Genomic DNA, 19108 nt, shown 5'->3' with positions numbered 1-19108 from the left:
ATGTTTTGACCATAGTAATTACTTCATAGCTGCATGGTGCTCTTGAAAGGTTTCTGCCTTATGCTGCTCTTTACAGCAGCTTAGGCAGTCACATTCTTTCTTTAGGGTATAGTTATCACCTCTGTCCTCTGCTTGGTCTTGTCCCTTTGAGTCTGTACTATCCTCTTGCAAAAAGCAGGTAATACTCAGTCTCAGGATAGATCACAGTAGAATAGATATTTCAAGAAATATCTGTGCTCTTCTGGACTGAAACCCTTGGAGACAGATACCACACCTGCCTTGGTGCCTTGTGTGACACCAAACGTGCTGCTGGCACCATTTAATAAAGGTCAGTGCTTAACTCTGAGCTAGAGGTGACCTGACCAGTGTGGTGTGCTATGTAGCGCTGAGCAGACTGGGCAATCTCACTGGGATAAGCCAGATGGAGGAAAAGAAGCTTTTCAGAGCTGAAAAACACATCAACCTCCTTTGCAACAGGTTGGTGAACACCTGCGAGGAGCCCTGGGCTGGTAGCAGCTGGTACATCATATCTTCAGCCCTGCAGTTGGGTTAGGTAATGTCACGCTGGTGGTTGGTGGCACACCTGCAGAGCCACCCTCTACAAACATTTTAGTTAAGGACTTTTCTTCCCCTGTCCTCTGGTAATTTATCTTTCAGGAGGTAAATCTTCTCTTGCTGCCATCCTTTATCTGGTGTGTGGCTCCCGTCCCACTTGAGCACACCACTGCTCCTGACCTACTCTGCCAGTCCCCATACAACAGCACGAAGAGGATGACTTGTGAGGCTTTAAAAAATGCAGGAGCAGTGCATTGCACTGGTGTGGGTAGGACTGAAAAGCCTGTAGTAAATGAAGCTTCACTGAAGCAAGGAATGGGCTCCCTGTGCTGCAGAAGGGGTCTGTGGTTATGTGGTTCCTTTCTCAGTTCCAAACTGCCTTTTTCTTCCCGCTTTATGTTATTGAGCTTTGCCCTCCTCTCTCTGCCTGCCTTGTTTATTGCTGCAGTATTCCAGGACAGGTAAAAAACAAAAACCCAACAGATCCCCACTCATGTGACTGCTCCAGTTTCAGGGGGATGGTATGTGAGGGCAGCCATGTGCTCGTGCTATCTGGTTACGGTTTTGTGTTGGGGTTATAGCAACTGGGGTATGTTTTCCAGCTGTAAAATGAAAACCCCCTGCCTGCTTTTAGTCACAACAACAAGCGTGTTTTGCTCTTTGGGACTGTCATACTTCCTGGGGTTAGTTAAACTGTCTCTTCCTATGTGATGATAGCCACAGAAAGGCAGAGCCACCCCTGTTGCTTTTATTAGTTATGGATAAGTTACAGGAAAACAGTGTTTGGGATTCTCTATTCCTTGTGCAACTTGTAAATCAACAGCAGTAATGTTATACCAGAGTCTGGAGAGTTGGCTGCAGCCTGGGGTGGGGTGGCTGGTCCAAAGCTGGTGTGACCGCAAGCTGGGCAGCCCCAGTGCTGCCCCAGACCTTGTGCCATTGGATGTTCTCCCCAGCACTGGGAATGCTGCTCAGGAAGGTGAAGAGGTGGTGGTGGGCTCTAGGAAGGGATGCGGGCTCTTGTTCTCCTGCTTTTAGCACATCTTGCAGGTTGTGAGAGTGGAGGAAGTGTGAGATTGAAGGCTGATACAGTGCACCTCTCCCAGTGGTTGTTTACATGTGTTTTGATTCTTGGATCAAGGCTGTGCTGGGCAAGTTGGGTTTGCTCGTGTGTGAGGGTAGTTTTGACTTTCAAAATCAGATGTGCAGCTGGATGTGAGCACTGAAGCACCAGGGTAGGAAGTGCCCTCAAAAAAACATCCCCAGCTTCTCCCCAGGTTACATAAGCAGAGACATGGGAAGCCTTTAGCATCCCATACAGAGCCTCAGCAACAACCTGCCTCATGGAAAAGCCTGGTTCTGCTGCCAGTGTCAGACTGTGATCCAAAACCCATTAGAGACAGAGCACGTGCACCCCAGAGCAACGCCTTTTGGCCTCTAGTCTTGATCCTCCTCTTCTCTGAAAGGCCCTGATCCTGACCTGTGTCACACATGAAGGCTGTAGCTGATTATGGGGTTGGAAAGCCAGATCTGCAGTGGATTATTTTCCTTAGCTGTTGGGCACCCACAACCAAACCAGTGCATTGTAATTAGTCCAATGGCATCTGTTAATTAACTTACAGCAGCCGATGGATATGTCTGGGAGCGCCTGCTCTCGCACTAGCAAGGGACTGAAGAGGTTTTCCAAGGTCTCCTGCTGATCCAAGACCTTTCTGTGGTATCTGCTCTCCTCCTAGGGGCAATCGGTGGAAGCACAGCCCTGTGGCCATGGTCACTCAGCAAAGCCCTTGCAGGCATGTCTAGCTGGTGTGGTTTCACTGTCAGAACTTGCCTCCTTTGCTCTCTGTAAGCCCAGGGGCACGGGCTGGGTTTTTTGGCAGGTAGGGATAAGGAAGATGTTGCAATGCTGCTTGGCTTTGTGACTGCTTAGACCTTCCTAAGGGGGCTTTCCAAGAGCTGGAGAACTCTTGAGTTTCCTTCCTGTGAAAGGCAGGCTTATTGACTGTTGAGGATGTCTTCTGTTTTACACACACCCACATCCTCTCACCCCACCCTACCCTCTTGGTTACCAGAGCCCAGTTATGGATCGCTGAAGTTCTTCAAAGAAGGAGCCACAAAGGAAATTTGACTTCATTCCATGTCCACCATCCGCTCACATCCAGGACTAGGGACCCTCTCTGGTCATCGCTCACCTGCTAGCAAAAAGTGCTTTGTGGTTGAGGGAGGACCAAAGTCTGTAGTCAGTTAAACATTGTTTGTTGAATAGACTGATAAAATAACTGCTGGGGCATGTGGCTTGTTACTGGATCAACTTCTCGAGCAGTGGGTTTGGCCCTGACCCGTTTAAGTGAAGCAGTTGTGGTCAATGACTCCAGTGTTTGGCATGATTCTTCCTGTAGGTTTCATCCTCTTACAAGACGGTGGGTCTGGCTCTGGTACATGAAGACCCTACTCAATGTTTTCCTTCCTTTTCCTCCCCGCAGCAAACAGCGGCACAATAAACTGTGGCGCTCGCACTCGGACAGTGACCTCTCGGACCATCACGAGCCCATCTGCAAGTCCAGGCTGGAGCTGAACAAAAAGGAGATCACCACCTCAGCCGACCAGATCTCAGAGGCAAAGACCAACGACAACCAGCAGCCGATGTCTCCCATCTACTCAGCTGAGCTAGACAGGGAGCAGCAGCTCCCGGAGGATGCCAACATGATCGAGGAGGTGTGTGTGAAGGAGAGAAGGATCCACCTGGAGTTTACGTGTCGAGACTTCCACGCTGAGCAGATGGAGGACAAGCTGAACCTGAACAGTATCAATGGCTGTACGGCAGGGTGTTGTGTAGACTCTGTTCCCCCTGATAACTGCCGTGCTTCTGAGGCCTTAATACAACTCCAGCACCCTTTGGAAATAACAGAGTTCCCTGATTTGACAGTGGACGATCTGGAAAAAGATGCCCTTAAGCCTGATATGAATGTGCACTTGGTTCCCATGGAAGAATTCACTTCGTGCTTAAAAGACTTTCCCCAATCCCCAAATCAGAATTCCCCAAGTCTCCAACAGAATCCCCAGCCCGCGGTGACAGAGCTAAGTACAGACAGGATTGATTTCTTCAGTGCTTTGGAGAAATTTGTGGAGCTTTCCCAGGAGAGTCGGTCACGCACTTGCTCCCATTCCAGGATGGAGGAGCAAGGGAGTGGAAGGAACGGAGTCTCCAGGGTGCCTGTGCTGGAAGTGCCGCCTGCTGTGGATGGGGGTGCAGATACTCGAAGGAGCAGCTCTGGAAACTCTCCTCAGGCATCAGATGACTCTTCCACAGATGAAGAACAGCAAAAGGTTAAAATAACTTGCTCATTTTTCCTAGGAAACTGCTGCTCAAACCTGGTTCTCTTGCTGTGAACAGGGCATTGCCTAATTCTGACTCTCACTGGGCAGGCTGCCCATTGGGGAAGCATTGTTAGATGCTTTCTTCTTCTTCGCTTTTAGATACTTGGCCTTTCCTGTGCTTTTTCCTTAAACATCTGCTTGCTGGCAGAGGCAGGGCACTGGCTGAGTCAACCTTGACCTGCTGTGCTGTTCTCATGAGAAACTCACTTTTGAGGTTTGCATCAGATGGGTTGAATCCAAGGTTCAACGTCCTGAGCCAGTGTGGGTATTTATCTTGACTTGAGAAATCCACCAAAGAATGGGGTAAAACTTGCACCTTCCCCTGGTTGGGAAGCACCAGCAATGGGATAGTAAATCAAGGCATGTGTAGAACTTCCACTGCTGGAGAAAGAGAATGAGCCTGTCCAGGCCTAGAGCGATGGGATCAGGCGTGTCATGGCTCACTTCTCTCCTGGGTAGAGATATGATCCTGACAAAATGTAGTAACCTCTGAACTGAGGTACTTTTCCCTTATAATTGCTTTCCATCCTCCCAGACTCTTGCAGGGATTGATGATGTCTGGGGCCATCATTTTCTGGGAGCCTCTCATTTAAATTCCACGCTGCATTGCTTGAATCTTTTCCCTCTCCATGTGAGGCAGTAAGACTCTTCCAAACACAACAGGCCAACACTCTCTCCAGTGATTTGGCAGGAGCATCCATGTGGATGCAGGAGCCTCTCTTTCCTTTTTCTTCCAGGAAACCAGGTTTCATTCTTTATCCTGTACTTCTGCTCACTCCCCTACATGAGCAGAATCTTTCATAGTTTTCAGTTCAAAATTGTGCCTTTAGAAGCATTAGGAATAGTTTTATTTTGTTAAGTGGATTTTTATTTATTAAAAAAAAAAGGCTAAATTCCCCTGGAATTCGGGGCAATTAAACAAGAAGACCTTGAATCTCAATCTAGGTGAAAATCCAGCCTGGAATATCTTGAATGCAGGCCCCAGAGACAATAATGCTTCATTAGTCATCATGGCACTTGTAATCTATCCCCGCACACTAGCACATGCACTTCTTGTTCCTTTGGGAACGTGCACCCCCATTTCCTTTAAGCTGCTGCCATTTGCTGTGTGTCAGCACAGCTGATCCACTTTGTAATTGTACTGTTTGTGTTGCAGGAGGTGCCCGAGCTGCCCAGCACAGGCCATCTCACCAGATCCCACTCGGAAAATGCCATTTCTGTGAAGGAGATCATCACAGAGATCGAGTCAATCAACCAGGGAGCAGGACCTGCCCAGCAGAAAGAAGGTTCAGCCAACCTCAGCCAGACACCAAAGAGGAACACGGTGCATGACCTGCCAGTGGAGGCGATTTGGGCATCAGAAAGGGTGGAACAGAGTGAAGGAACCTGTTCTGGACACCAGGAAAAGGAGAAGGACCCTGTGCAAGCTGAGCAAGAAGCTGCCCCCTCCCTGCAGCCATCTTCTGGTAAACTAGACCTGGAGGAAAGCAGCTCTGGAGGGGAGCAGCAGGAGCCTCGCAGCTCCATGAACCCTGAGCCCAAGTGGTGCCCTGGCTCTGTCCGACGAGCCACCCTGGAGTTTGAAGAGCGCTTGAGGCAGGAGCAGGAGCACCAGCACACATCCCCAGTCTGCATCTTACCCACCCGCAAGAACTCCAGGAACGACTCTCCTGCTGCTGAGCTCCTGCTGCGGGGAAAGAGCGAGGAGCCACCCCTGGAGCTGGCTCCGGAGGGTGACAAAGGACGGGCTCCAGGCAATGAGGAGCTGCCTCTGCCTCCTGGAGCAGAGCTGCCTGTGGGCAGGCACCTGCCTGCACAGGAGTCTCTGCCTGCAGAGCCCAGCCCGGGGCAGGAGGGAATGGCACAGCAGCGCAGGACAGTGGTTTCATTCGATGGGATGGAGGAGCCAGCCCTGCCCTCCCTCCTCCCAAAGAGAATTGAAATCATCGAATACGCTCCCATGGTCAAGTCTGCAGAGCGCCCCAATGCAAGCTGTGAGCAGGGCGGGCTGGTCACAGCCATCCCCTCTTTAGATGAAAACTTGAACCCTTCCTTGTGCTCAACCTGTCCCCGAGCTCCGACGCTGGTAAACCTCTCACTGGAGCACGCGGTACACAAGCAGGTCACCTGCACTGTGGGCAGCCCCAGTGAGGATGGTGGTGGGTTGTCTGCTCACCTCGGTGCTGCTTCTCCCTCTGCCCAGGTGACCTCTACACCTTCAGCCAGCCCAGATCACTCTTCTCACCCCTGTGTAATTCACCTGGAAGGTGTCACTGAGCAGAGCACGGGTACTGATGACGAGCCGGTCACGCCGTGTGGCACGGAGGGCGATGCAGCTCTCCCATTCAGGGACAGACCTCGGTGTAGGGGGGGTGCCAGCACCTCGAGGCAGCTGAGCGGTGAGGACTTCACCAGTCAACGTGATGAAAACATGGACCTTCTGGACATCTCCTTCCTGTGTTACGGCCTCTCGCACAGCTCCAGCAGCTGCAGCGTGGAGGAGTGCAGCAACAGCCCTGGGCTGGTCAAGCAGCGAGCGAAGGAGATAGAGGCTCGGATCCGGCACGCGGGGCTCACCACGCCATCCCACATGAAACGCTCGGCGTCCTTGGCCAAACTGGACTGCCTGGACCTCTCCAAGGATGACTTGTCCGAGAGGGAGTCGGCCTCTTCCGATGCCAACCCGGTGCTTCTCACCTGCGTTGCCCTGGGTCGAGGCTTTCGCGGGGGGAGGTTGGAGAGGGATTCATGTGGAAAGCATCGCCTTTCCTCCCCGGAGCCCGCTAAGCATTTTGTGGAACAGCTCAGAACAACCGAGTGCATTGCCCAGAGCAAGCCTGTGGAGAGGCCGCTAGCTCAGTACGCCAAAGAGTGCGGCTCCAGCCAGCAGGGCTTGTTTTCCAGCACGGATCCAACGTGGACTAGCTCCGAGGAGGGTCCTCCGCTGCTCCAGGCGCACGTCCTGGACTCCTTGTCCCCAGCTCGAGGCCTGGCTGTCGCGCCACGGCAGCAGCACGGGAGAACTCACCCTCTGAGGAGGCTCAAAAAGACCAATGATAAAAAGCGGACAACCAATCCCCTCTACAACACAATGTGATCCGGAGCCCTCGGCTGGGGTTCCTCCACACAACCCGTGGCGTTGCGTTCACCCAAGGGGCAGGTGTAATATAAGGAACATGCACTTTATTGGTTAATTTTATATATATATATTGTCATTTTACTGTTTCTGGCGCATGTAGGTGTGGGTTGGTTCTTCTGTGTGTGACTCTGACTGCAGGACTGTTTGGGTTTTTTAAGTTGTTTTTTTTTTAACTCGGATAACCTCAAATGTTCTTTTTGTTTGTGCTTTGTTTTAAAAGAACACTTCTGTCACGTGAAGGTGCATGTTGGCTTGCTTCGGCAAGGTGGGGTTGTGCTTAGAACCACATCCGAACTCCTCACTTGAATTTTCCCCGTGCTTTGAAATGGTGCTGGGCAGTTGTTGGGGTCACAGCCCCCATAAATGTGAAGGCTTGTGCCAAGGTCCCTTTGTTTGGCCTTTCTTTTACTTCTGCAAACTGGAACTCCACGATGCTGGCAGATCACTCACAAAGCTGCTACAGGACACCCCCCCTGGGCTCGGTTCAGCTGCTGCATCCTCAAAGGAGCATGTGGGTAAATCCTGACGGATGGGCTCCAAAAACCCCAGAGATCAGATCAGTGCTCACTTCCTGGTGCAGGTCATGCAGAGCTCCTCCATGACCTCCAAGCTCTCAACTGCCCCAAACCATTGTGTGAGAGGAGGAGACCCCCCCAAAGCCAGAGTGTTCTTTTAAAACAAACACCTCGTTAGGGTTTAAACCCTCCCATTACTTGAATACTGCTGTGGGCCTTCCAAGTTCATGGCCATATCATCTGTCCTCTGCTCTCCTGCTGCCTCCCCTCTGCCTCATTCTTGTCTCCTCATGCTGCCTGAGTTTTCCTCTCCCTTCTGCTCACGGGCACTTCTGGGCACTCCCAAACCTATTGTTACATGATGCGTTGCCCCTACTGAATGCAAAGCTTTGTCCTCTCTGCTGTCACTCCCAACACTTGGAGGGATGAGCTTTTCTGGATTCTTTTTCCTTTATTTTTTTTTTTTTTGCCTAAATTGTATATATGGTATTTATAGAGATTTTTTTTTTTGTCATTTCCATGTGGTTTTCTGTTTTTTAAAAAGGGCAAGACTGCATTCTGTAAACTGGAAATCAAACCCATCTTACTCAAACTCAGTGCTGTTCATTGTAATCTGCCCAGAAACGGGAGTGGGTTTGACATTGGAACCTGTCTCCCCTTTCCAGAAGTGAGCCTCCATGCCAGCCTTTGCCAAACGTGTCCCTTCTCCTCCAGTCCTTGTGAGCCCCCATCACCCCCAGTGCATCTGCCCCTTTCCCTCCTGCTGGAAGCTGGGTTTCAGACGGGCCAGTTGGATGTGGAAAGCCGTGGGCTGCTCTGAGCCATTCTGCAGGTTCTTGCTTCCCTGGAGAACCCGTGTTTGAAGGGTCTGCTCCAGCCTCCAGCACATGATTTAATAGTTCCCAAGCAGTTGGGTTAAATCAAAGCTCCTCATTTCCAGCCATGCATACCAGCGACTTGTATGTGTGCTGTAGGAAGATGCTTGCAGACAGGATCCAGAGCTTTCCAGTCCCATGGAAGGGCTGTGGCAGGAGATTGTGAGTGAGCTGGTGCTTGGCCCTAGCCCAGATCCTGCCCCCTGAGGAGGAGCAAAGCAGAGAGAAGCTGCAGAATGGCTCCAGCTGTTGAAAGCCCTGCATGGAGAGGGCACGCTGTGGGAGGAGCAGCAAAGGCTGTGCCTAGAAAGCGGTGCTGATGCTGCAGGCTCTGATGGGACAAACTCAGCTTGAGCTGGAGAGGAATAGACCTCACCAGAGCGCTGTGGAGTATTGGGAAGCAGCATGTGTCTCCCCTGGGGAAGGGGTGTCCATAACCCCAGAGGTGAGGATCCCACCTCTCTGCCCCCCTGTCGCTCCCAGGGGTTGTCCCACATTCCCACAGCATGGGACTGTGTGTCCCCTCCAGCAGCAGCATGTGCTTCATCCCTCTTTTCCAAGGAGCTTGGGCTCTGTCACCCATGATAGCTGCAGGCTGGAGCACAGCCCGAAGTAGCCCAGCCTGGGTCACGTAGCACGTCATTGCAGGCCATTTCGGTCACTAGGAGCCACCCAAGTCGCTGGCCCAGGAGGCCAGATACTTCTTTGGGACATGGAAAGACATTTGGCTTCTCCTGGCCAGCTCCAGCTGGCTACGGAGCTGGGCAAAAGGAAAGGCCAAGTGGCTCATGTCATCTTGTGAAGGACAGTTCCAGGCCTTGCCTCCCCCACAAACCTCACCAGACCCCACTGCCCACCATTCCCAACCCCAAGGACACGTCTGCCTGCTCCTTGCAAGGGACAGGCTGCCACCAGGCCTGCCCTGCGTTGGAGGGAGCAGCGTGCTTGGCTGGTTGCATGTCCTGGAGACAAGGATCTGCTTCGGAGGGGAAAGTTCTGTGTGTCATTTGCTCCCTTGAGAAGGGAGGAGGAGGAAGGGGATCTGGTTTCTTTGCCCAGCACCATCCCAGGAGAAATTCCCTATAGAAAGGCTCTTCTATGCAGACCAGAAATGCTGCTTCCTGCCCCTACTCTGCTGCTGTCCAGGTGCTTTAAGCTGGGGAGAGCAGCCAAGGGGCACAGGCCCCTGCAGGGAGCTGTGGTGCTGTCCCCTTGTCCTCAGCTCTGTCCCAGCATCGCTGTGGTTTTAATCTGGGAAGAGGGAGTTGGGGAAGGTGGTTCCATTGCAAAGCTGTGAAGGTTTTGGGGGGCTGGAGGCTCAGCTGGATGGCAGAAAGGGAAAGGGGTTGGAGGGACACGTCCCATGCAGCTCTCCAGCCTCTGGGCAACAAAGCCACCAAGGGCCTGGCATCAGAGGTTTCTGTGTGGGGACAGTTGTCCCTTCTCCACGCTGATGGCTCACGGATGGATGGTGGTTCGCTCCTGCTTCCTTGGAGTGCTTCTTGTGCCCCACCAAGCACCATGGGGAGCTCAAGGCTCGCTGATGGAGGGGTTTGAGGAGAAAGGTGTTGTTTTAAGGGCATTTTTGTACAAAGCAACTGTTCTTTTGGTCTTGCAAAGCCCTCTCGGAGGATGCTGCGTTGTTTACATTGACTCCTGTACAATATCTCAGCCATCGCCTCCCCTCGCCCGCCCCGGCTGTACTGTAACGTGTGAGCCTTGCACAAGCGGATAGCGTGTGTGTGAACGTGGTTTGTACACTGTTCTGTTGCACTCGATGCTGTGTGCGTGTGTGTGTGTGTGTATATGTGTGTGTGCCTGGTCTGCTTGGGAAGTTGTGACCTGTACAAATCTCTTCCCCTTTCAGCCCTTTCCTTGGGGGCACGGTCCCAGCGCGGTGGCAGGAGGGGCTCTGGGGGTGATGGGGCAGGGGTTAGCTCCGTGTCCCTTTGCCAGCGAAGGGAACCCCCTGCAGCTCCGGGCCGCCGGAGGAGGGAATGGGCACCGGGGCACTGCTCCTGCTCCTGGCTCCAAGCGCTCTCCCAGCCCAGCAGCAGGAGGAAGCCATACCCACCACGGGTCCCCTGCTCCCCTCACGGTGCGTCCTGCCTTAATCTGGTCCCAGCTCCATGCACACCCCCCCATGCTTCTCCCTAAGGGAGGGACCCCCGGAACCCTTGCTGGTGTGGGACTGAGGCAGGCGCTGGCCTGGCGCAGGAGGTGCTAACAGCCCGCCCGCGCTGCAGACATCTCTGTTGGCGCAGAAGGTGGTGCCAGTGCCTTTTATTTTCCTGTATGGAGATGTGGCGCCCGTGCTGGTGCGTAGGGATCGCCCCGGGGATGCCTGGTGGTGGAGTTGCAAAGCGGGGAGCGCTTCCCTCTGCTCCTCCTGGATCTTCCTTGGTGGCTGGGATCGTCCCCTTTCCCCCTAAAGACTTTATGACCGATGTGCTCAGCTGTTTTTAAATGTGAACTCGTGCACTGATGTGCAGATTCAATGTTCTTGTTACCGAATAAATAAAGTTTTATTTTGAAGATGATGTGGGCCTGCTGCCTCCTCTGGGGGGGCTGGGGGGCAATGAGTGGCCCCGTGCTGCTCTCAGCACAGGGGCTGGGGAGCCAGAGCCGGGTTGTTCACTCGTGTCCCCTGCCAGAAGGGGTAGATGGACCCATCCTGTCCCAAGTGATGCATGCAGGGACTGCGGAGCTGTGCTGCCAAGCAAGATGCTCTTCCAGACCTTGCTGCAGCCCCAGGGAAGATGCTGCGGGGGGGGGGGGGGGTGTTACATGTGTAAAACCTGGCACAGTGCAGGTCCCATCTCGCACTGCCACAGGCAGAGGAGCTGTGGGAGGCTCCTGGTTTGGAAGCAAGGAGGTGCAAGGTTTTAGCTGCCCTCGGGACCAGACCCGCCATGGCCAACCAAGGAGCTGAGCTGCATCCAAGCACCAAATAACCGGCTGGGGAAGGGCTTCCCAGGCCCTTTCCTGCGCTCACTGGGGATGTGGCTTGGAGTTGATACAGAACATGGGGCCAAGGGCAGAGTGAGCCAGAGCCATGGTGGGCCAGGGCAGGCAGGGGGGGCTCTGCAGCCCGCTCCCTCCCCGCCACCCCTTTGGCCAGGCGAGCAGGGATGTCACCTTTTCCCTTCCATTTTGCCAGCAGCCCCCTCCTGCCCGGCTCAGCCAATGCTTGCCTGGCTCCACACGGTGCCCTTGTAGGGTCCAGGGCTTTGCTGCCTTTCCAGGAACCGCAGCTCCCCTCCCACCGGTCCCCGAGCCCCACAATCCCTTAATCCCCTTGGGCTAGGGCATCCCTGCGGGGCAGGCGTCTGCTAAATTCCAAATCTGGTTTCTGAATGTGCCTGTAACCATCCCGTTATGCAGGGCTGATGTGGGTTCATCATCCCTATGGGCTTGCAGCCCCCTCGCTCCAGGGGGGGGGCAGGTTATGAGCCCATGGGGTTGGGGCCAGCCCACGGCCATGGCTTTGGTGGGACTGGGCTGGCTGCAGGATGCGGGGGCACCCAATGCAGGGATGCGGTGATGCCCATCAGCCCTGTGCCCGCTTGAGCCCTGAGCTGAAGTGACCCCGGAGTGACGGAAGCGGAGTGTCGGGGGGTGAACCCCCCGCCGTGGTCTCTCAGAGCGCAAAGAGGCTTCCCCCCATCCCCACCCCGCTGCAGCGCAGTGCGCAGGGGTCCCATGCACCGCGCGGGGGGCGGATGGGGGGGTGCGGGCCCCCCGCTTTCAGTGCCAAAGGGGGCCGGGCCGGGGGCCGGGCGGGGTGCGGGGACAGGCGGGGCCGGACCGGGCCCCCCCCACCTCCCGGTGCCCGCCGCGGGGGGGCTGTGGCGGCCGCGGCTCCCGGCTCGGCTCAGCTGTTCTCTGCGGCAGCGGCACTGCGCGGAGCCGAGCGCAGCCGCGCCGGGCGGAGCGGGGCCGGGCCGGGCCGGGCCGGGCCGTGGTGTGCGGGGGGGGAGCGCAGCGGGGCCGGGCCGGGCCGGGCGGAGCCGAGCGGGGCGCAGCGCCCGCAGCGCGCAGGAGCCGCGGAGCGCAGGTGGGAGCCGGGGCGCGGGCAGCGGGGACCGGGCAGCGGGGACCGGGCACGGGGCGGGAAGGGGGGGTGCGGAGGGACCCCGGCCCCCGGCCCCTCGGCGCCCGCCGCCGCCCCGCAGGAGATGGCTATATTTGGACAGTGACCTCTGGTCGTTCCCGAGCAGCCGCTGCGGATTCAATCGTGGCAACGTAATGGCACGGCCGGGGAGCGGGGAGCGGGGCTGTCCTGCTGTGTCCTGCCTGGATCCTGCCTGGATCCCGCATGTGCCCTGTCTGCACCTTGCTGTATCCCTCCTGAACCCCGCCTGCATGCTGCTAGCCCCCCATCCGACCCTGCCTGCACCCCATCCAGCTGTCATGCCTGCAGCCTGCGAGCGCCCTGCCTGCAGACCGTTAGCAGCCTGCTTGTATCCCGTCTGCACCCTGCTCAGCACTGCCAGCACCCTGCCTGAACTCTGCCTGCACCCCGCTCAGCTCTGCCTGCACCCTGTCCAACTCTGCTTGCACCCACCCTGCAGCCTCTGCGCTGCCTGCACCCTGTTCCGCTCTGCCTACACATATGCTCCTCACCTGCACCATTCCTGCACCCCGTGCCCTGCCTGCACCCTGCTTGCACCCCGCATGCCCTCTGCCCAGCCAGCCAGGCTGTCACCCACTCCTTGTGTCCCTACACCCCAAGCTCTGCTCCCACTGTGCTGCAAAGTACCCAGAGGTTGTCCCCATGGAGCCCACTCTCCCCTCCCCAGGGCTGGGGACCGTGTCTGGGGCCCTGGGGCTGACAGCAGCGGTGCCAGTGTCCAGCCCCCTTGGTAGCCAGGCTCCAACCCACAACCCATTCTGCCAGGCCAGGGATGATGCTGAAGGGCCACAAGAACCCCTGGGGACACCCAGGGGCTGGGCAGATGTGGCTTGGCTCAGTGCTGCACGTGCCCTGGCCAAAAGCCACCGGCCTGGTCATGGGGGGGGAGATCTGTTCCTATCTTGCCCTCAGCAGTGGTGCCTGGTGCTCCTGGATGAGTTTTGGTGGCTGGATACAGCCCCTGACAATGGTTGAGGCCCCCAGAGAGCACAGCAGGGTCCCTAGTCAGTGGCTCATGGGTGCTGCAGAGCCCCAGCTCCAGGGGTCCTGAGGGGCTCAGTACCCTTTGGTAGGTCCCAGGAGCAGCAGAGGCTTGGGAGAGAGATGGGTGATGGCGGGCAGTGTGCCCGGCTGGGATGGGAACCCTGCTGGGGCCATGGTGAGCACAGGGGGCTCCTCTGCACCCCGGGGTGCCCACAGGGCTGCATGGCTGGGCCAGGTCCAGCCCTGGCCCAGGGTCAGTGCCAGGGGAATGGGCTGTGGATGCAGAATGGATGACACATGCAGGAGCCCACGGGGCAGGCATGGGATAAGCAATGCTGGATGCATAGCCTCCCTTCTGCTTGCTGTGTCAAGCCAGGTATCTTTGTGCCACTGATGCAGAATGGGTCACAAGGGGACAAGCTGTGACGTGGTGCGAGGCACCTCTATGTCCACCTTCAGTTCTTCTCAGCCCCATTTATCTACTGCAGCTGCCCATGTGCCACCCCCTGTGCTGGTCTTGGGACACGGCACAGCCACAGGGCACAGCAGCGCATCATGGCATGACCATGTCACTGCCCAGCCATCGAGTGTCTCTGGCCACAGGATGCTCATCCCCAGCGCTTGCAGCACCCACACACCCCTGCACAAGGGCTGTCCCCGCTCCCTGCATGGGATAAGGGCCACATCAGGCGCCATCCTGCATCCCCATCCCCTGACATCTCCATGTCCCAAGGCTTCCCTCTGTGCCCAGGATAGGGGTGATTTATCAGGGGGATAAGGGCACCAAAACCTCTCCCTGCTGTGCCGGGGGGGGGTCATGGCCTGACCCTGGCCCCCCCTCCAGCCATGAGCCGACGTGTGGTGCGCCAGAGCAAGTTCCGGCACGTGTTTGGGCAGCCGGTGAAGGCCGACCAGATGTATGAGGACATCCGTGTCTCCAAGGTGACGTGTGACAGCTCCTTCTGCGCCGTCAACCCCAAGTTTGTGGCCATCATCGTGGAGTCCGGTGGCGGGGGGGCCTTCATCGTCCTGCCCCTTGCCAAGGTGAGCGGGGGGACTGTTGAGGACTGAGCCCTGATGGAATGTACTGGGGGGGGATGCGCTGATGGGCTCTGCTTTTGTGGGGCTGCTGTGCCCCCAGAGTCGCCCAGTTTTGCCCCAGTATCTCCATCCTCTCATGGGTGCTTGGGGAATGGACAGCCTGGGCTGATCTTCTGCGTGCATGAAGGGTGATGTCCCGAGGGCACCTGAGGGGATGCAGGAAACCCCTGGCTGCTTGCTTCCCATCCGGAATTCCCTGGGAGCACAAGATGCGCAGGGGGCATCCCAGTGGGGTGGGGGTCTGTGCTGCCCACCCCAGCAGAGGGGCTTGGAGGGGATCCCCAACCTCTCCTTGTCAGCAAGGAGGACACAAAACAACCTCTCCCAGGTCACACTGATCCCCTCCATGCCCCATTAAGGGCCTCATGCTCAGTGAGCCCATTCCCACTGCATGCCTCGGTTTCCCCCTTCAAGGCAGGAGCAAAGCTCTGGGCCCCCTGCATGTCCCTGTTGTGCCACAGCACCACGCTGTGGCCATGCTGGGGTTTGGGGGTTCACCTGGCAGCGTCCCCCCCCACACACACACTGCTGGGTACTCACCCGGGCACCTGGGCCTTGCAGACGGGACGGGTGGACAAGAACCACCCGCTGGTGACGGGGCACACGGCGCCCGTGCTGGACATCGACTGGTGCCCCCACAACGACAACGTCATCGCCAGCGCCTCGGAGGACACCACCGTCATGGTGAGGGGCAGACCAGGGCGGGAGGGGGGTGTCGGGCGCAGGGGGAGCCGTGCAGGGCATCGCCCCCCCCCCATCCTGTTGCCTGCGAAGTGTCCCTGGGCTATTTTTAGCCGCGGTGCCATGCGTTCACGCTGGCGGCGGCTGCTCTCTCCATGATGCAGCACTTTGTGCTAAATATACCCGCATGGGCGACTCAGCACCCAGGAATAGCTGGGGGGGGGGGGGGGGTACTGGGGGTGCACCCGTTTCCCTGTGCCCATCAGCACCCCAAGTGCGAGGGATGCACCCCAGGATGGAGGCGCTGCTGTTGTCCCCTTGCCACCCTCCTGCAGCCTGAGCCGGGATTAAGGATGAGGTTAATTGGCTCCGAGGCCCTCAGCCGCTTAGTGCTCAGGCGTGGGGTGATCCCCATCATCCCACACGCCGCTGTCCGTGTCCCCCCCCCCCCTTCAAGGTGTGGCAGATCCCTGACTACGTCCCCATGCGCAACATCACGGAGCCGGTGGTGACGCTGGAGGGACACTCCAAGCGGGTGAGCATCATCTCGTGGCATCCCATCGCCCGCAACGTGCTGCTCAGCGCAGGTAAAAGGGGGTCCCCAGGTCACCTCCCCGGGGTTTAGAGGGGGTTCTGTGGGGTGATGTTGTCTACCCCACTGGTCCTCCACAGGCTGCGACAACCTGGTGATCCTGTGGAACGTGGGCACGGGGGAGATGCTGCTGGCGCTGGATGACATGCACACCGACCTCATCTACAACGTGGGCTGGAACCACAACGGCAGCCTCCTCGTCACCACCTGCAAGGACAAGAAGGTCCGAATCATTGACCCCCGCAAGCAGCAGGTTGTGGCGGTGAGTGTCCCCAGTGTGTCCCCCCCCACCAGCCTGCCGCGGGCCCCCCCCCCCCAGTGCCTGCCTGACCCTACTAACCCCCTGCACCGCGCGTCTCTGTGTTTGGTTTTAACCCGCTAACGGCCGGCGCAGGAGAAAGACAAACCCCACGACGGCGTCCGCCCCATCCGCGCCATCTTCATGGCCGATGGCAAGATCTTCACCACCGGCTTCAGCAAGATGAGCGAGCGGCAGCTGGCCCTCTGGGACCTGGTATGAGACAGCGGCTCCTGCCTGGCCAGCACCGCTCTGGGGACACTGTGGAGCTCTGCCAAGCTGGGGATGCACCGGGTGTTAGGGATGCTCTGGGTACCAGTGATGTTCCAGCTACCAGGGATGCTCCAAGTACCAGAGATGCACTGAGTACCAGAGATGCACTGGGTACCACGGATGCACTGGGTACCACGGATGCGCTGGGTACCAGAGATATGCTGGGTACCAGGGATGCTCTCCAGCAGCACATGCACTCCAGGAGCTTCATGCACTCCCCAGCAGCAGGACTCAGCATCTCTTCAAGGGGACAGATCCGGACCCCCTCCCATTTTCCCCCCATCCCGTGCTCCATGCTGACTCTCTCCCCCCTTCCCCCAGGAGAGGTTTGCCCCCCACGAAGGGCTGAGGCCCGTGCGGGCCATCTTCACGCGGGAAGGACACATCTTTACCACGGGCTTTACCAGAATGAGCCAGCGGGAGCTGGGCTTGTGGGACCCGGTAACGAGGCCGCATGGACTGCTGCCCCCGGAACTTGGCCCCCCCCAAACCTCTGCCCCCTTCCCTGCCCCGGGGTGGGGTGCCTGCTGCATCCCCCTCATAAAGATGCCAAGTTCCCAAGTGTGCTGTGCTGTGCTGGGGATGGGGGAACAAGGAGTGCTGGGGGGGGGGGTGTGGGAGCACAAGGCTGGGGTGCACCCAGTCATGCAGGTGAGTAGGAGCAGGGCAGGGTGTGCTGGGTGGGGGGCATGACAAGGTGTGTGCCCGGGGGGTTGTGTACCGGGTAGGGGACAAGCCCTGTCCCTGCAGAGTGCTGTGCCTAATGCGTGACTAACCACGGCCAGGGGTTTGGGGACCACCACTCACCCCCCACTGCCCCGGCCCCACAGAACAACTTTGAGGAGCCGATCGCCCTGCAGGAGATGGACACAAGCAACGGGGTCCTGCTGCCCTTCTATGACGCTGACTCCAGCATCGTCTACCTCTGTGGCAAGGTAAAACCCCTGCTGGGGTGCACCCCCTGATGCCACCCATGTCTGTGGGGGTGCCAGGACTGGCTGACCGCCGTCCCCACACCCGCAGGGTGACAGCAGCATCCGGTACTTCGAGATCACGGATGAGGCGCCCTACGTGCACTACCTGAACACCTACAGCAGCAAGGAGCCGCAGCGGGGCATGGGCTTCATGCCCAAGCGTGGGCTGGACGTCAGCAAGTGTGAGATCGCCAGGTAAGAGCTTGGAGGAGGCTCAGGGGACCCGGAGGGGCCACAAAGGGGTGACTGGACCCTGAGTGCCTCTGCCCCACGCAGGTTCTTCAAGCTGCACGAGCGCAAGTGCGAGCCCATCGTCATGACGGTGCCGCGCAAGGTGAGTCCGTTGGGTCCCAGGGGAGATGGGGGGGTAAAGAGGGGACATCTTGTCTCATTGCAGTCTGCCTCGCCCCGCAGTCAGACCTCTTCCAGGATGACCTGTATCCCGACACGCCGGGCCCGGAGCCGGCGCTGGAGGCGGATGAGTGGCTGTCCGGGAAGGATGCTGAGCCCATCCTCATCTCGCTGCGGGATGGGTACGTCCCCATCAAGAACCGGGAGCTGAAGGTGGTCAAGAAGAACATCCTGGACAACAAACCCCCCCCCGGCCCCCGCCGCAGCCACTCCGGTTGTGACCCCAACGTCTCTGTGAGTGTCCTGGGGACGGGGACGTTGCGGCAGGGCTCTCCCCTGCCTGCAGTGGGGTGGGGGGGGGGATTGGAAGGGGCTCCCCGGTGACCCTGTGTGTGTCCCCCAGCAGCAGCCAGCCTTGCAGGAGGTGCTGGAGGAGATCCGTGCCCTGAAGGAGACGGTCCAAGCGCACGAGAAGCGCATCTCCGACCTGGAGAACAAACTCGGCCAGTTCACCAACGGCACGGACTAATGCGGTGGCCACGGCCAGGACTGCCCCGGCCCCCCCGGGGATTAAAGCCGAGTCCCCGCAGAGGGCAGGAGCCCAGAGCCGTGTTCTTTCCCCAGGAGCCGAGGCTGCAGGGAGGGGATCAGACCCTGGACACCCCCCCCCCCCCCAGTGGCATCAGTCACATCCTGCTCCGATGGTGTCCTGGCACCCGAGGGGGGTCCCACTTCAGTGCCCCCAGGCTGGGGCTGCTGAGCATCCCTCCTCAGGGACCTGCAAGCCGGATGCCAGCATCCTCCCAGCACAGGGAGCTGTTGGACCCCCCCCATGGTCAGGATGTGCTTGGGTACAGGTGCTACATCCCCCTCCATCACCCCCTTTGCTTCCCCCTGCCCCATCGCCCCCTCGGCGGCTGCTCCCACCCGGCTCTTTGCTCCTGGGTCCCCCTTTAATAAAGGGCTCAGCCACCCATGGCTGTGTGGCGGGTACCAGGGACATGGGGCTGCCATGCTGAAGGGGGGGGGTCCTGCCTGCACCCCCCTGCCCTGGGGCAGGCACAGAGAGGCCGAGAGAGACAAACATTAAAGAGCATTTATTGGTGTTGGCCGCGGTCGGAGCTGCTCGGGCTCCCCCGGCCCTGGCCCAGATGTCGCTTGTGGGGTGCATGGGGTGGAGGGGGGGGCACCGGCTGTGAAAAGTCCCAGGGGAGCGAGCCCGGCCCCCCCTCCCGTTGCCCCCAGCCCCCCATGTGC

General features: G+C 58.1%; 2 protein-coding genes across 13 annotated transcripts in view; both read left to right on the top strand.

Annotated features, from left to right (window-relative positions):
- Positions 1-8226, top strand: part of SSH2 (slingshot protein phosphatase 2) — an 89344-nt gene extending 81118 nt beyond the window's left edge. For all 8 annotated transcript variants that reach the window (XM_061470178.1, XM_061470175.1, XM_061470173.1 and 5 more), the window contains 2 exons: positions 3039-3882; positions 5090-8226. In XM_061470178.1, the coding sequence (XP_061326162.1) occupies positions 3039-3882; positions 5090-7030 (2785 nt within the window). In that variant the 3' untranslated portion in view covers positions 7031-8226. The remainder of the gene's footprint in view (positions 1-3038; positions 3883-5089) is intronic.
- A 4165-nt stretch (positions 8227-12391) lies between these two features.
- CORO6 (coronin 6) lies at positions 12392-18455 on the top strand. 5 transcript variants are annotated; one of them, XM_061470161.1, is made up of 12 exons: positions 12392-12519; positions 14426-14625; positions 15244-15366; positions 15821-15950; positions 16036-16217; positions 16350-16469; positions 16848-16967; positions 17357-17461; positions 17550-17695; positions 17777-17834; positions 17915-18145; positions 18258-18455. In XM_061470161.1, exons 2-12 carry the CDS (start codon positions 14428-14430, stop codon positions 18378-18380), a joined length of 1536 nt encoding a protein of 511 aa, XP_061326145.1. In that variant the 5' UTR covers positions 12392-12519; positions 14426-14427; the 3' UTR covers positions 18381-18455. The 5 variants fall into 5 exon arrangements, with proteins under 5 accessions (XP_061326145.1, XP_061326144.1, XP_061326140.1 ...); XM_061470160.1 differs by lacking the exon at positions 16350-16469 and having other exon boundaries at positions 18261-18455; XM_061470156.1 differs by lacking the exon at positions 16350-16469.
- The last annotated feature ends 653 nt before the right edge of the window (positions 18456-19108 follow it).

Source organism: Pezoporus flaviventris, unplaced genomic scaffold, assembly GCF_033815535.1.
Source record: "Pezoporus flaviventris isolate CSIRO_AGI_PZ_B2104156 unplaced genomic scaffold, CSIRO_AGI_Pfla_v1 ptg000063l, whole genome shotgun sequence".
Lineage (NCBI taxonomy): Eukaryota > Metazoa > Chordata > Aves > Psittaciformes > Psittacidae > Pezoporus > Pezoporus flaviventris.
The sequence above is the reverse complement of the archived record's forward strand: the minus strand, read 5'-3'. Positions and strand labels throughout refer to the sequence as shown.